The sequence below is a fragment of the Brachionichthys hirsutus genome, chromosome 23, assembly GCF_040956055.1.
Source record: "Brachionichthys hirsutus isolate HB-005 chromosome 23, CSIRO-AGI_Bhir_v1, whole genome shotgun sequence".
Lineage (NCBI taxonomy): Eukaryota > Metazoa > Chordata > Actinopteri > Lophiiformes > Brachionichthyidae > Brachionichthys > Brachionichthys hirsutus.
Genome location: NC_090919.1, coordinates 6,469,370 through 6,484,677, shown reverse-complemented (window position 1 = coordinate 6,484,677; position 15,308 = coordinate 6,469,370). Strand labels below are relative to the sequence as shown.

Genomic DNA, 15,308 nt, shown 5'->3' with positions numbered 1-15,308 from the left:
GCGACATGGTATAAAGTCGCTGTAACGTTGCCTGCTGTCTCTTAAGTAAACAGCGCTTTTTCTTGGCTGCCTTCCTCCCTTCATTGATGAAGAAGCTCTTGGTTCTCACTTTCACTTCGTCCCACCATTCTCCAACTGAATCAAAGGTAAACTGGAGAGAGGGACCACGTGTCCCTGAATCTATTGATCACCTTTGAGTCTTGCAACAAGGATACATTCAGCTTCCAAAAGCCTTTACCCTGGTTATATCTGCTCTTAAACCCCAGAGAACAGTCAATTTTCAAATGGTCGGAGAAGAATACCGGCATTTCATCTTGGCCGGATGAAAACGCTGGACCCAACTCCCAAAAAGGACTTTACTCTCTTTTCATGAAAAAAGGACTCCTCTCTCCTGGCTCTCTCTCTGTCCATCCGTCCAACTCCCCTCCTTAGCGGAGGAAAGGGTAGGAATAACAACAGGATGGGATGTTTTAGTTCTGAGGTGATTATTACAATTTGATTTTATGATTATAATTTGATATGTAACCGCTTTGCCCAGCTTATTGCTTTTTACTCCAAGCCTATAATAAATTCACAAAATTCTATTTTCCCGCCTTGACTTCTTCCTTGACGTAAAAATAGAGCATATGCCAGACTAACATCTAGAAGCTTTTAAAGATTATGTTATGTCATGATTCCGCCTGTTATAAAATAAAATTAGATGCTGTCCTAGGAGCCTGAATTATCCAGGTTCCCAAATCAACCCGAGTACCAAGTTGCACCAAACCTAATTACTCAACACCGTAGGATCGTTTTAACCCTGTATTGAAATGGGGGGCTGCGCACTCACTAGTTTTGAGCTGCGGTTGCTCTGAGAGTTCATCAGCGACCTCTAGGCTCTTCTCCTGGTGCCCTAAAACCGGGGTTTCTCACAAGCGATGACCCAAAGGGATACCGGCCAATCTCGCTGCTGCGTGTAACCTTCAAACTCACGGAACGCCTCATCCTGGCTCGCCTCATCCCAGTGATCGACCCCCAGCTCCCCAAAGAACAAGCTGGATTTCGAAGTGGTATGTCGACAACGGATCAGGTGACCCTTTTGGGTCATGACCTAGAGGACAGTTTCCAGGCAGGAAAGAAGGCTGGCGCCGTCTTCTTGGACCTCACAGCTGCCTACGACACTGTCTGGCTGCGCGGGCTACCGATGAAGCTTCTGAAGACCATCCCAGACAAGCACCTGGTGAGCTTCATTATGGAGATGCAGAGCACCCCTAACAACATCAAGGAAGTACGGCTATGCAGACGACCTCGCAATCCTGCTCAGCAAACCCTCGTGGGAAGCAGTAGAGGAAGGCCTTACAGAGGATACGGCCATTCTTGAAAAGACTTGGAGCATTTAAAGTTGAGGGTTCAGCCATCATGCCCAGAGGCAAGCGTTTTAAGAACCAAACGTCACACTGCTCATGTTGTACGACTGTCGCTATAAGGTCATGAGCGAGCGAAGTTATGACGATGAAAGGCTCCACGGCAAAGGCGGCTTCGTTCGGATCATTCCAAGCTCCCGTCTCCTCAAAGACGGGAGACATTTTCTTCTTGGGGTTCCTGATCCTTGACAGAATCCACCAAACTTCCATCCACTGTCCTGAAAAGTTTGCTTCATCGCTCCTCAGAAACGATACACAAATCGCCCGTCTCATCGAGGCAGCTTTGAGCGACCGAGCCCCGTCTCGCGCTTTTGGTTCACAGGCGGACGGGTCTGAGTTTAGGCACCCGACCGAAAGTTAGGCCTCAACAGAAAATGCATCCGAACAATTGATATAAATGCATCTATTATAATTCAATGGGTTAAATCACAGATACTTTGTCAATAAAGGAAAAGCCCAGTTCTTGTGAGACTTGGTTATTCCAAATGACTTAAATATATTTTTCCGAGAAATTATCATTTTTCTAACGGGATATAATCAAGAGCTTTAATTCCATTATCCCTGGAGTTTGGCCACGAATTAAAAAAAGAAAGTGTTCAGAAAAAATACCAAACAATGAAAAGTCTTTTATTGCCATCAGAATATGAGTGAGAAAACCAGAGACTATACAGCTAGCGCACGCACACACACACACACACACACACACTCAAGAGGTGGGGATACTGATACACAAGGATACACAGTACTCACACAATGAGGTATAAAGGTAAACACAAACATACCAGATAGAGTTTAGCCATCCTCTCACGCACATGCAACTGAACTGAGGTACAAATACTCGTTTAAAAACCAGCATACAGGTGAGAAGAAACGTCTAAGAGCAGCGTCTGGGTCATCTCACTTCAAACACTCCCATTCATGTGTCTGGAAACCTTTGGTCATGTAGATGCTTGTCATGCACAGCCCCCCCCCCCCATGAGTCGTGTCCACCGACAGAAAGCTGGACGTTCTGGGTAAATGAGCGAGTATTATTATTTTTTTTTACCAAGTCAACATTACATTAGTTGGACATTCACTGTGTACGTTAGCAGCGATTCTAGTGAATGAAAGGATAGCGCTGGGAGTGTGTCGATTAACGCCCCGTCCTCATGCAGGCACCGCCTACGAGTCGTTAACTACGCGTCATGCAAGTTAGAAAAATAGACTGCGAACTCACAAGACAGAGAGGTCAAAGTTCATCTCCAGAGAAGAGGCGGATTTCACTTCATTTTTTTATTTCATATTTTCTAAGATGTGGAAATAGCAACAAAACAAAAACAAAAAACTTGAGAACGGTAACCAAGACAACAGTGACAACATGAGCAGAGAGCCGCCGAGGTTCTGATGCCTCTCTCACCCCAACCCGCCAGGTACAAGACAGACACTTTGCAGTTCCCTGCTGTGGTCTTCCTACGCTGCGCCGCGTGGGCGCCGACGCGGACCTAAGCACACCCGGTGTGTGTGCCTAGTGTGTGTGTGTGTGTGTGTGTGTGTGTACCTGCGTGGGCCTGTGTGTCAGTGTGGCTCTCGGGTCATTTGAAGCTGTTCAACTGACAGTCCATGGTTTCAGGGCCCGACCCCACCGGCAGCACCCGTCCCAGAAAGGGACCCTCGTGTGCATCTGGAGCCGCGTGCCGTAGTGGTTTATCAAGACGCCGGTGCAGCTGGAAGCTAGCACCGCTTGCCCCCCTCCCCCCCCACCCCCACCCCTCTCCAACGCGAGAGAAAGTGGCATGGTAGAGCTCCCCTCGTCTAAATCTGCAATTCAAGCCTGTCCTGCGCCCGTCCCGTTTTGAGAGGCTGCATGGGGGGGGCCACCCCGGATCCTCTGAAGGACCGATCCATGAATCCAGATGCCTCTTCGTGCGACTTTCCCCGGGCTGTGTCACATCGTTACCTCACTCCTCCCAAGTTTAGTTTTGCGGTTGCTTAATATCTCAACTGTGCACACAAAGACACACATACACGTGTTCACACACGCACCAACCCCCGACGGCATCGACTCCGAACGAGGACAAGCGGCTTCAAATTTGGCACCGGACTTTCTCCTCATCCTGGCCGGCCATGCAATCCCTTCCCTCCGTCTGTTCTCGTCTTGGAACAAAAACTTATTTTCACGCGAGGGAAGAAAACCTCTTCCTCTTTTCTTCCTCCAAGGAAACAGAAGCAAACGTAGTGGAAAAAAAAAAAGTCACGTTTTTAATTTCTTTTTTCAAATTCAAGGCACAATATCTATTAATTTTCCAATCCGTGTCCGTCTCCACTCCCAGGTACAGCGTGCGAACTTGGCGTCTTTGAACTATCGGCCTCACGGGCTCCGACTCTCGCCTGAACTCTAACACGGCTAACAGAAGCGCCCGTTGGTTGAGAGAGACCGCCAAGTCCAAACCAGTGATAAACAACGAACAAAATCATCATAAGAAAAAGAAAACAAACAAATAAAGACAACCGTCTCAAAAAAAGAAAGTCTCGTCCTGTTTCTCATGTTTCAGTATTTTTAAAAATCAAGTCATATCCACCAGCTCTTTTTTGGCAAGCTAGTTGTTGTTGTTTTTTTAAATAAGCACTAAGTACTGATAGATAGGATAGCGTACACCGTTAACGTGTGTTTTTAAGTAGATGCGTTTGTCGTTTTTTTGTACTTTTTCACTCTCATAGTATGGATTCAGGTATTTTGTCAGGTACTTTTCACTCATCTGTTTAAGGTTTAAGTTAATGCAAGCAGGGACAGAGTTTGCCATGGAGTCTTGCTCTAGACTTGGGTTCACGAGGAGCGGGCCACATTTTTACGAGACCCCGTTGACCAAGGTCAGGGTCTCGCTGGGCGAGGCCACGCCGTTGCTGGGGGAACGCTTGGAGGGCATTCGCTCAGGCATCTGGGCGCTGGTTCCGTTTTCCTGCATTTAGGAAAGACGGCAAAAGGTTAGAAGTCGAGGGAAATGCCGACACTCATTATCCTCACATTCACAAACTCCAGTGGGCGACTGCTGCCAGGAACTGGGGTTCACCGTCTTGCCCAAGGACACTTTGACATGTGGACAGTCAGAGCCGGGATTCGAACCGTCACGGGACCGATCTACCGACCGAGCCACAGACACCACGGCGGTGTTTCCACAGATTCATTAACAGTTTACAGGTGACTTTATATCGCGTTTAAACCCAAAACCACTGGATTAGAGTTGGAATCCTTCCCACATGACATCGAGCCAGACAGGAAGACGCTCTCGCTGGCCACATGCGTCACGCCAGAGGTCAATGCGTGCGTTCGTGCACATACCTTGGGCTCTGGGCCAGTGTGGTTTTCCTTCTGGGGCAGGTTCTGTCGGCTCTGGGACTCGGGACGGGATATGTAGTCAGCGACGGTCACTAGAATCATTTCAGAGTGTTCAAAACGGCCCGATTGTTTGTTAGTCATCTTTAAAACAAACAACCAATCACGCTGCCAGCGGGGGATCAAGTCACAGTCTGTGCTTGAACTGGCTCGACAAAAGCTCAAAACGATATTCAGCCATCAAGCTCTACTCCACCCTGAAATGTATATGATAAGAGCACGAGCTGAACGATGCCTAAATTCAGCTGTAGTCACAGCGCCACCTAGTGGCATTTGCTGGACGTCTACATGCATAAAAGCATGAATGAGAACATCCCAACGCTGGACTCCGACCTCTGAGGAGAAAGGTCAAAGCTTGTTTCTGTGAAAGACAATGTCAGCTCACCATTCTCAACGAGCTGCCTTTCACGGCTGGTTGAACCCCCTTCCGGGCGGTTGCCACGGTTGCGGCGGCGGCGACTTCGGTTCCGGCGCTGAGGTCGGGCTTCGTCATCTTACATTTGTGGGCGAAAACACGAGTTACTCCCTTCAATGACGCTCCGGCACCGATTGAACGTAGGACTGCTTCCGTTGCCACGGTGAAACGCTCACCCAGCCCATTCTCAGAGGGGCCGGCCTGGCCGTCTGACTCCACGGCAGCGTCCATCACGCTGGGCTCCTGGTCGTTGCGGCGGCGGCGGGAGCGTCTGCGGCGATCCCCTCCCAGGCCTTCGCTGAGGTCGGCATCAGCAAGCTCTCCCTCGCCCTCCAGCAGGGAGTACGGGTTACTGTCGGGGTCCTTCAGCACTGGCACAGAAACGCAGCGTCAGGGACAAGGCCCGGAGCGCCAGCGCTAACTCGTCTGCTACATTTTTAGCGCAAAGACCGAGTGAACATGATCCAGTTGATCCCGCTATGAAACCCACGAGCTTCTGGGTAGCAGGTGCGAACCGGAGTCCTCCTCAGACGGGACGCGCACCAAATGTTTGGGCTTCGAGGCTGAACTGAAGGTTCAAAAAAATATGACCTTTAACTACCTGAGCTGATGGAGTTGGAAGGCTTGGGCCCCGGCCCTCCACGGCCCCGACCCGTGCCCCGGCCCCTGCCACCCCTTCGGGATCCTCGCTCATCGCCGCCGAGACCGTGGGTCCGCTGATCTCGTTCGTTGGCATCCTCCGACTCGGAAGCGTTGGACTGTTCGGAGTTTGTGCCTGGAACAAGCAGATCCATGTAAAAAAAAATCAATTCAAATCCGAACGAACAGAAGAACCGACATCAGTCTGACACGGAAAACACGGGGGGACACAAATTCATTCCTGGTCTTCTTCAGTTCATTCGTTCTTACCATATCCAGAGTACTGGCCGTTGGAGGCCCTGCGCCCTCGACCACGGCCCCCGTAGGTGCGAGAAGTGTGGAGGGAGTTGCTGCTGTCGTCGGTGGTGTAGCCCTTCTCCCGGTCGCCGCCGGGCCCCCCGGCTCGGCTGGGAGGCGCGCGGTATCCAACCCCGATCTGACGAAGCTGATCGTCAATCTGGAGACGCTCGAGGCGCAGCTGCTCCACTTCCTAGAGCGCAGGGAGACAGTCGGAGACCGTTTAGCATCAAATGCTCACCAGAGCTCTCTCGCATGACGAGGGAACCCGGGTCCCTTTCCTTTTGACAAACAGCACTGCATCGTAATAAAAATATTCTACTACTTGTGGCGTATTCAAGTGTTGCACTTCGTCTGATCGACAGGCATCAACGGGTTTAGTAAAAAAAAAAACCCACATGGACATCAGAGGATGAGAGTTTAAAGACTTATAGATCAAGCTTCAACTGCAGAAATAAGACGTTTCCTAGTAGAGAATGCAAAGCAGGCTCCGCCGCAGAGGGCTTTGCACGTCCAGCAATCCACCACTGTGTTGCAGCAAAGAGCCGGATTCAGTGTTCCAAACGGAACCAAGTGCAAATAGAGCCAGGCGGCCTCTCAGACAGAACGCCGACGCGCGTCGAAGCCGCTTGTCATCGCTCTAAACCGAAAGCCGGTGCCGAGGATCCAAACACTCCCCTCGCTTCATCCCTGGACCACCATGGGACTGGGATTCGGTTAGAGGTGGACAGTTTATGTTTTCCCCGTGCCGGGACGGAGGCTGCCGAACGGCAGCGGTTTTCTACGGCGGTTGTTTTGGGTTCAGGGTGACAGCTGCCTCCACCCAACGACAGCTGAATCTCCCGGGAAGCAAAGCGGAGGGGCCGAGGGTTCATTATTTTTGGACGGCGACGGTCCAGCTAGCTGGTAATCTAAACTCCAGCGTAACTTCACCCCGTCCCACTGAGAGCAGCTATTAATAAAAGCAGATGAGGTAAGGGCAAAGCGAGGCGTTGTCAGCAGCCTTCTCCGTGCGATCCCGAGCGGGGGGGGGGGGCGACAGGTGTCACAGAAAGCACCCGCTCCTCCAAGAAATAGAGGAAGAAGCCCGTTCGGGGATTCCAAGCGGAAGCCCCGCAGGCAGGTGAACACGGGTTTGACTCACCTGGAGGTAGGACACGTGGTATTCCAGCAGAGCCTGAGCGTTGCTGATGTTCTCTTTAGTTCCCACGAACACAAAGGGAACCATGCCCTGAAAGAACACAAAGAGGGAGACGGGGAAACGCAATCAGCACCGAGACAGACCAAACGCCGAAAGGTTTGGTTTTAAACAATGGACCGATCACAGGAAGCACTCGGAGACAATGGACTGCCGACGGAACTGGGGGGGGACGAGGTGCAGGACGACCACCTGGACGCAGGGTGGAGCAGCAGGCCTAAACGTCTGCTGCGTCAACACGGAGACGAGCCAAGCGTCCAGTCACCTCCTTGCTGCCGGCGGCGTCCTCCCTGCCTGACCCCTGCCTGCCCCCCTCCTCCCTGGGAAGCTTTTTGTCGTTGTCTCCTTCGATCCGAACGCGGACCACGCCGGACTTGTCCACGATCTCCTGGATGACTTTGCCACTCTTGCCGATGACTTTGCCTGTGCCAAAGACAGAGAGAAGGGGGGGGGGAGGGGGTGATGAGAGAGTGTGGCGGCTGGGGAAAGGCTCCGGCGATGAAATGAGAGGTCACTGACGGAATGAACGCCCTCTGGAAGGCCGTGCAGCTCACTCACCTACGAGATTCCTGGGTACCTGAAAGTAGTCTTCCTTGAACTCCAGGAACTCTCTGGCCTGCCTCACCGCCTCGGGGGTCTGAGAAACACAAACCACAGTTACACCACCCACGTATGATTACTGGAAAAAGTAGCGGCAGTATTCGGGTTCGACGTTACCGTATTTATGAAAACTACCTGCGCGAAATCATTTGATTGTTACCCACAAATATTTAACTCCCCCCCCGATAATATATCCAAAAGACTAATTGTCAGGAATCAAAAAGGCCTGGATATTTTTCTGACCAAGATGAGACAAATTTTCTTTTCCTGTGTGATTCATACGAACGTTTAGACTTCTCCCCGTCTTTAGTCGCCATTGTTACGCCAAAATCGAATAAGTTACGTGGTTTGGACATTTTAAAGAAAGTTCTCTTCGAGGGACGCACCGACCTGGCCGATCGCCGATTTTTAAAAACTCCTGACCGGCCGATAGCGATTTTTTAATTAACTGACAGTAATACCACCTTCAACGTTACAATCTTATTGAACACAAACAAGAATTTGTGCAGCAGGTTACCCTGCAGACCTGCGTCGAGTCCCTCACCAAAATGAAGTACTTTGCTTTTACAAATAAAAGGAAAACACAAGGTTTGAGGTCGTTCTATTCTAATAGTTCAGAATGTTTAACATTTTAATAAGTCAACGGCTAATAAGAAGAATTAACACAACACAGGTCACTTCTGCTTTTCCACCAGACAGGCAACTTCTTTTCTCATCTACACGTCCAGCCAAGCCAAACAGGCGCTCTCGTTCAATACGGCAGGGGGCGGAGCCATCGGCTCGGGCAGGTAGGCAGGTCTGTCAGTGACTTAATGGCCTAGCAGGAGACGAGAGTGGCCGCCTTTCAGACCTTCGTGGAGATGGATAAAATCGCTTTCACAAGTAGAAATCGTCCGAATGTTTGGTGCATCCCTATAAAACACACGCCGAACTGGATAAAGGTTAGTCCTTAAGCCGGCTGAAGGTCAGCGACTGCCCAAAAGGAGCAGCCGTTAATGTCGAACCCCGGATAAAGACGAGCGTTCAAAAAACAAGCTCCGCCTCCACTGCATTGATAAGCATTCCCGATGCATCGACTAATACTTTGGCACACTTCCAACGTGCGCTTGCACCGCCTTCACTGCTGATTAGCTATAACCTGTTTAACCAATCAGACGGCGCTGTGGGCGGGACAATGCTCCTACAAACCTCTCCGTAGATCCTGAACGTGCAGCTTTCCTCCTCCAGCTCGATGGCCGTGACGCCGGGCACCTTCCTCGCCTGCTGGATGTTGGCGCCATGCGAGCCGATGGCGAGGCCCATCAGGTCCTCCCTGACTTTCACCTCTTCCTGGTACGCCGACGCCAGCTGCTTACTCGTCTGGGAGGGGCAACATTTGTGGTTACCGCGCAAATCTCAGGGTCGACATCGAGGGGATCCACAGACACGCCGTCACGGGACCACGCCTACCTCCAGATGTTTGGTGGCTTCCTCGTTGCGGGACATTAGCATTAGCTTGGTACGGATGCTTCGGAAATGCATGTCGCTCAAAAGCGTTGCGCGCTTTACTGCGGTTTCATTCGTTGACTGTGAGGATGGCAGAGGAGGAAATAAATTAGACGGCTTGATGTCAATGCGGACCAAGAATGATGTCGTGCAGCTTCACGACCACCGCCGGGCTTGAGACGACTTTAGAGGCTGCGTTGGCAGAGACGTGGAGACGAGAGAGAAGACAGGCGGGGGCGCTCCCTTTCTGCCGCTTCCAGCGTAACGCGCAGCTCTGCTCTCGCACGTCTTTCTGCGCGAGGAGGACCAGCCGAACCGCTGCGGGACTCACGACGTTTTCAAATCAACTGAAACCGAAGCTCGGACGGGGACTGACCAGCACGACGAGCTCGTGTTTTGGGGCGCTGTAGAAGATGCAGTTGGCTCCGATGGCTTTCCTGAAGTCTTTGTGGATGTTGTCGTTTGCACATCTGTCAATGAGAACCACGGGTCACTCATCTGGCAGCGCACCGGTCGACGTCTAAAGGCGCCGCCGAGGCGCGGGAAAGCTTCACAGGACACTCACATTTCCCTCAGGTCCTCTGGGACGGGGATGGGGACCTTATGGAAGGAGTTTCGGGACGAAGGGCTGTTGGGGTTGAGGGGCCTGATGCGCTCAGACGTGACGATCTCGTTGTACGTGGCGTCGCACGCCGCGTATTCGATCACGTAGAACTGAAAAGACAAGGAGAGACAGATCTTTAACAACGCAGGACGAAAGAAAAGAGAAGCAACACGGAGCAGGAGTTCAGGTCTCTACCAACAAGACGACACGCTCGCTCTGGAAGGTGCAACACAACACGGTGCAAAAATGTAGAGAAAGACAAGGCGGAACCTAAGAGAGGGGGGGGGGGCGGTGAGAGGAACGCTACAGCCCGCCTGCTCAGAGGGACAGAATTAAAGCGCGAGGCAACGCCAGACATTCCTGCCGGCTCTGATCACGCGGCTCCAAACAGCGGCTCCATCTGCAGCTCCATCTGCAGCTCCCGCTCAGACCGAGGGCAAGTTCCGACTTCGGTGCAGTTTGGCTGGTGTGAACGCAGCGAGGCCCCAACGCCAGAAACGGGCTGCGTCATCGGAGGAACTCCTGCGCCGCCTCCGGCCACTGATGTACTTCCTACAAAGCTCTGGGCGGCTTCGCTGGCGTAACAACTGAGGGTTGAAAGTTCGTCGCACAGAAACGCACCATCAACGCCGTCCTTTGGTTGAATGGTAAAAATCCCAGCGTGAACACGAAACAAACCGGGAAAGACCGGTGGTGAGGACAAACGGTGGAAAGCCCCAGAACGGCGGCAGGTTGCCGGAGGGGCAGCGAGAAGGTGCCGGGTTTGAGTCGGGAATTCTTCTCCGGCTTCCTCCCGCCTCCAAAAACATGCAGCTCAGGCGGATTGGTGACGCTAACTCGCCCGTAGGCGTGAGTGTGTGTCTGTCTCTGTGTCGCCCTGCGATGACCTGGCGGCTTGTCCAGGGTGTGCCCCGCCTCTCGCCCATTGACTGCTGGGATTGGCTCCAGCTTGATGGCGGACAAAGCGGTTGGAAAATGAATGAGTGAATAATAGAAATGTCAGATTAACGTGCATTAGCTACAACGTCCCCTTCGTATGAGCGGTTGAGCGTTTCCAATAAAGATGTGAAGCGATGGACAAATGAAGCCCCGCCTCCAGAGGCGAAAGGGCCTGAGCTCTCTCTCCTCATCGATCCTCACTTTGAAAGCCGGCAGCCACTTACTTCTCCCTTCATCATCCGGACCCGGGCGAGCCACCAGCCGCACGGCTCCTGTTCGTTGGCCCGGGAGTAAACCTGGAAGAGATGCAGAGCGGATGAGTCCAGGGATACACAGCCGTTACCAGGGCAACGCGTCGAGTCTCGGGTCCGTCAGATCAGAGAGACTGCATTCACACACACAAAAACAATTCCTCTGAGCGTTATTCATTTATGACATCATGAAAAGTTGAGTCGGTCTGTGGAGGAAAAGCAGCCCCAGACCTGGATAGCCCCCCCCCCCCCCCCCCCCCAAACGGCGATACACCTCGTGGACCGTAAACACACAAAGTCGGCGACGGCGCCGCGGCGCTCCGGGCCTCACCTCCACCTCCTCGCCTTCGCCGATGTCCTTGTGGTAGTCGGCCGGCGGAGGCAACCGCACGTCGCTGAAGGGCAACTGTCTCTCCGGCTGCCAGCTACGGCGGGACGACACAAACAGACACGCAAACAGGTGAACGGCGGCAGGCCGCCCGGGCTCAGGTGAACTCGGGTCAAACCGGATCCGAGCAGAACGGCGGCACCGCTCCGTCACTTCCTGTGTGAACGCCGGCTGACAATCCCATAAAGTTCCATAGGGAGGACGTTTAGAATCACGTGGTACACAAACCAAACGTCAATATGTACTACGACTCCTCTGAAGTACTTTGATCGCTGGATTTCAGCACGATTCTCATTTTCACGTTTGGTTTTATTTACGCGCCGTCTTTCACCGCGACGGCAGAACAATCCAAAAGCGACAGGCCGGCACGCTGAACCCCTCCCAACCCGCATACCTTGGCTAACTATTTTTAGGGACACCCTCTAAATTCCAAACCGGCAAGATAAAGCGGGACTGGGGGGGGGGGAGCATGCCGTTAGGAGAGCAAGGCTGGGGCAAAAGACACGCGTGGACAGCTGCATGTGGAGCGCAGGAGCTGAGGAGGACGGTTTTAAATGTTCACGCGCTAGCGTGGCTAAGTCATCTCAACTCAGACTCAGTTATTAGCTAGTCCTTAATAATTATAGTTCAAGCTCAGTGCGGACGATCAACGGCCAACTTACTTGTTCTCAAAGACAATCGTGAGGGAGTCTTCGTGGACATCTTTGATGGTGCCCTGACAGAAAAGCAGAGGGGATGATTGTAATTATGAATTCACAAGGCGAGGACGAGGACGGGGACGAGGACGAGGGCGAGGGAGAGGACGGGGACGAGGCGTCTCCTGGAACCAGCCGACAGCTGGCCCCTCAGCCGCTACGGGCTGAAACGAGCATCGAGGGCCTTCTGAAAGGAAACACATCACGTCCCCGACACACCTGTCCCCGTGTGAATGCCGTGCTGGCTCAAATGACGGGGGGACGGGGGGGACGCAGACCCCTGACAGTTCAGCAACCCCCCGTCCCCGTCCCCCCCGTCTTCCCCGAGTTTCTGTCACAGTTGGAAAACATGTTTTAAACGTTACCCGAGGAGCGTTCAGGGGGCGAAGACAGAGACCGTAGGCCCATATGCTATGCTAACAGATGCTATGGCTACAGGGAGATCATTTCACCATGACCACCTATAACCCCCCCCCCCCGCCGAGCATCCATGGATCATAGGAAGCCAGTGTGACACAACCGTATATGGGGCACGGACATCACGGACACCTTCTGTGTGTGTTGGGGGGGGGGGGGGGGGGGGCACTAGCCTCGCATTAGTATGTTTACATCCGTTTACCTCCTTGACGAAGTCCACTTTGACTCGAGCTAAGTCAGAAAGCCGCGTTGGATCTGCACAGAAAGACGTTTCTAGACGCGCCCATCTTTTCACGTACGTGCTATAAACAGGACAAAGTGCCATTTTACTGGCTCTCCTGCTCGGTCAGCATATAAACGATCCCGATTCACAGACCGAAGACGAGAAACAAAGCGGAATGAAACGGTTTCCATCCGGCCCGTCGATCCCAACGCAATAAAGCTTTATCATCTCCGATCAAGACAAGGGGCACGCTGGAAGACGACCTTTGGAGCGGCAACAACACCGTCTAAGTGTCTGTTCGGTTCATCGAATAAGACCGGCGAGACGACGGGCCCGACGGGGACGAGTGGAAAGCGTTAAGCCGTGCCAGAGCCAAACTGTCATCCTGTAAATCAGAGCGACAGGTGAAACAGCAAAGGAGAGTAAATATAGGCTCGCTGCTAAACCGCCATGTGGCCGGCTGAACACCCCAGGAAAGAGGGGGGGGGGGGGGGGGGGGGGGCATGGAGAAATGCGTCTAAACACAGAGCAATAAAAAATTAGAGATATCAGGTATGGTCGGGACGAAGAAGTAAGGCTTCACCTGTCGAAGCCGGATTGCTGCAACTAATTTAATAAAATGCGCAACACACCTATTAGCCGTATGTCAGAAACCTCATGCAGTTTTTATTTGCAGTATTTGTAAGAAAACGTGTACAATTCCTCTCTGTTGGTAGTTTTTGCCCCCGAGAACGGGCGGTCCTAGCTAAACGCTCCTTTGATCTCCCGTGCGCCATTGACAAAACCGACAACAAAGTAGCTTCTGAAGCGCATCTTCAGCCGATGGACACGAGTGGAAACAAAGCGGCGACAAAGTCACGTGTCCCGAATAGGAACGTAAAGTCCCCATTTCTCCGGGAATCGAAACAGAAACCGACTCGGTGGCTCCGTCCTCGTCGGACAGATAAACACAAGCGACGAGGCTAGCTTCGGTTAGCATCCGAAACGTGTTTGTGGGCTCCGGTGAAGCGTCGCATCAGCAGCCGCTCATCAGCGCCCCGCCTCACTCGGGAAGAAACGCATATTAAAAATCCATCTCAAAACAGTCTCGTTTTATATCGTGTATTTGTTTAGGCGTTCGATGCACGCGACCAGAATACGGTCACGGCAAGTGGACGTAGCCGGACAGCTAGCTGGAGCTAGCTCGCTAGCTCCCAGCCTCGAATGGCACGAAGGTTGGACCGACCCGTTCGTCAGAACTGGACCTCAGCGAGCGTCGCCCACGCAGTCGGGTTAAACAAAACGGACCGAAATCCAGCAGCGTCCCGACGCAGAACCTTTAACCGGGACAAAGTACGGCTGCGGGCGGATTACCTTGTAGAAGGCCCCGTTCGAGCCGCGGACCTCGACAGCCAGCCCGTCCGTACTGGTCGGTAGATCCACGCGGCTGAGCTTGTCCGTCGCCGTCATGACTCCCTGCGAGTCCTGCAGCGTGACCACCGCCAGCTTCGCCGGCTCTTCGCCGCTTTCTGGCCGCTTGTGGATCTCCAGTGTTCCGGGTGGAGGGACGGGGGGGGCAGAGGAAAAGGGGGTCGGGGAGACGGGTGTGATGGTGGCAACTACTGCTACGCGAAACGCTGTTTCCAGCAGAAGCTAAAGGGGAAGCGCCGCCGCCTAGCTGCGTCTGAACGCGGGCCTCGGGGCTCGGAGGCTGAACGCCACAGCCGCGAGCGGCGGCCAAGTCTCGGTGTGCGGGAGCAGAAAAGGCGAGCTAATGATGCTACGGCTGGAGGATGCTAGCTGCTAGCTGACGGGGGTTAGCTATCAACACCTTGAGCCCGTCAGGCTTCAGGGATGCTAACTGCTTAGCGCTTGTTAGCCTGTCTGCGTTTGTTCGCTGCGCGTCGTCACGTTGAATAGTTTCCCTCACGTCGTCACCGGGGGCGGATTCTCCGGTCTGTAGCGCAGTTTTCAGCGGCGTTTCTCTCCCATAAGCGTCTAGATGCGCACTACCGCCCGGCGACTCCTCACTCCAGCGACCCGTCCCCGCACGCGTCGAGTGAATCAGGGAGCGACTGAATGACCCCGAACGACCCGCCCCCCAGCGACGAAGATCCACCTTTTACCAAATAGAAGGTGGTGATTGGTTAAATTCAAGAGCAATCAACTGGATCTTTCATTCATTGGTTTAGCAAATAAGGGTTGGTCCACGAGTATGACCAATCAGATCCAGTGTATCCCATTCTAACATAACCCATTGGTTTATTTCCGCGTCAATTATAATTTTACTCGATTTCACAGGTTCCCATGTTCACTCATTGATGGTGGAAGACCACCACCCACCGTGTAGACAGCGCGACAGTGAAGTACATGTACATGCTGTAGTATTTTGCAAGCAAATGTTA

General features: G+C 52.8%; 1 protein-coding gene across 1 annotated transcript; it reads right to left on the bottom strand.

Moving 5' to 3' along the window:
* Positions 1-2,660: 2,660 nt before the first annotated feature.
* Positions 2,661-14,943, bottom strand: fxr2 (FMR1 autosomal homolog 2). Its single transcript, XM_068755691.1, has 17 exons — positions 14,278-14,943; positions 12,252-12,304; positions 11,533-11,626; positions 11,175-11,246; positions 9,973-10,121; positions 9,784-9,877; positions 9,372-9,488; positions 9,111-9,281; positions 7,881-7,959; positions 7,588-7,745; positions 7,269-7,355; positions 6,098-6,317; positions 5,790-5,963; positions 5,365-5,559; positions 5,159-5,266; positions 4,720-4,808; positions 2,661-4,339 (listed from the first exon to the last, which is right to left on the bottom strand). Exons 1-17 carry the CDS (start codon positions 14,371-14,373, stop codon positions 4,229-4,231), a joined length of 2,067 nt encoding a protein of 688 aa, XP_068611792.1. The 5' UTR covers positions 14,374-14,943; the 3' UTR covers positions 2,661-4,228.
* Positions 14,944-15,308: the final 365 nt, after the last annotated feature.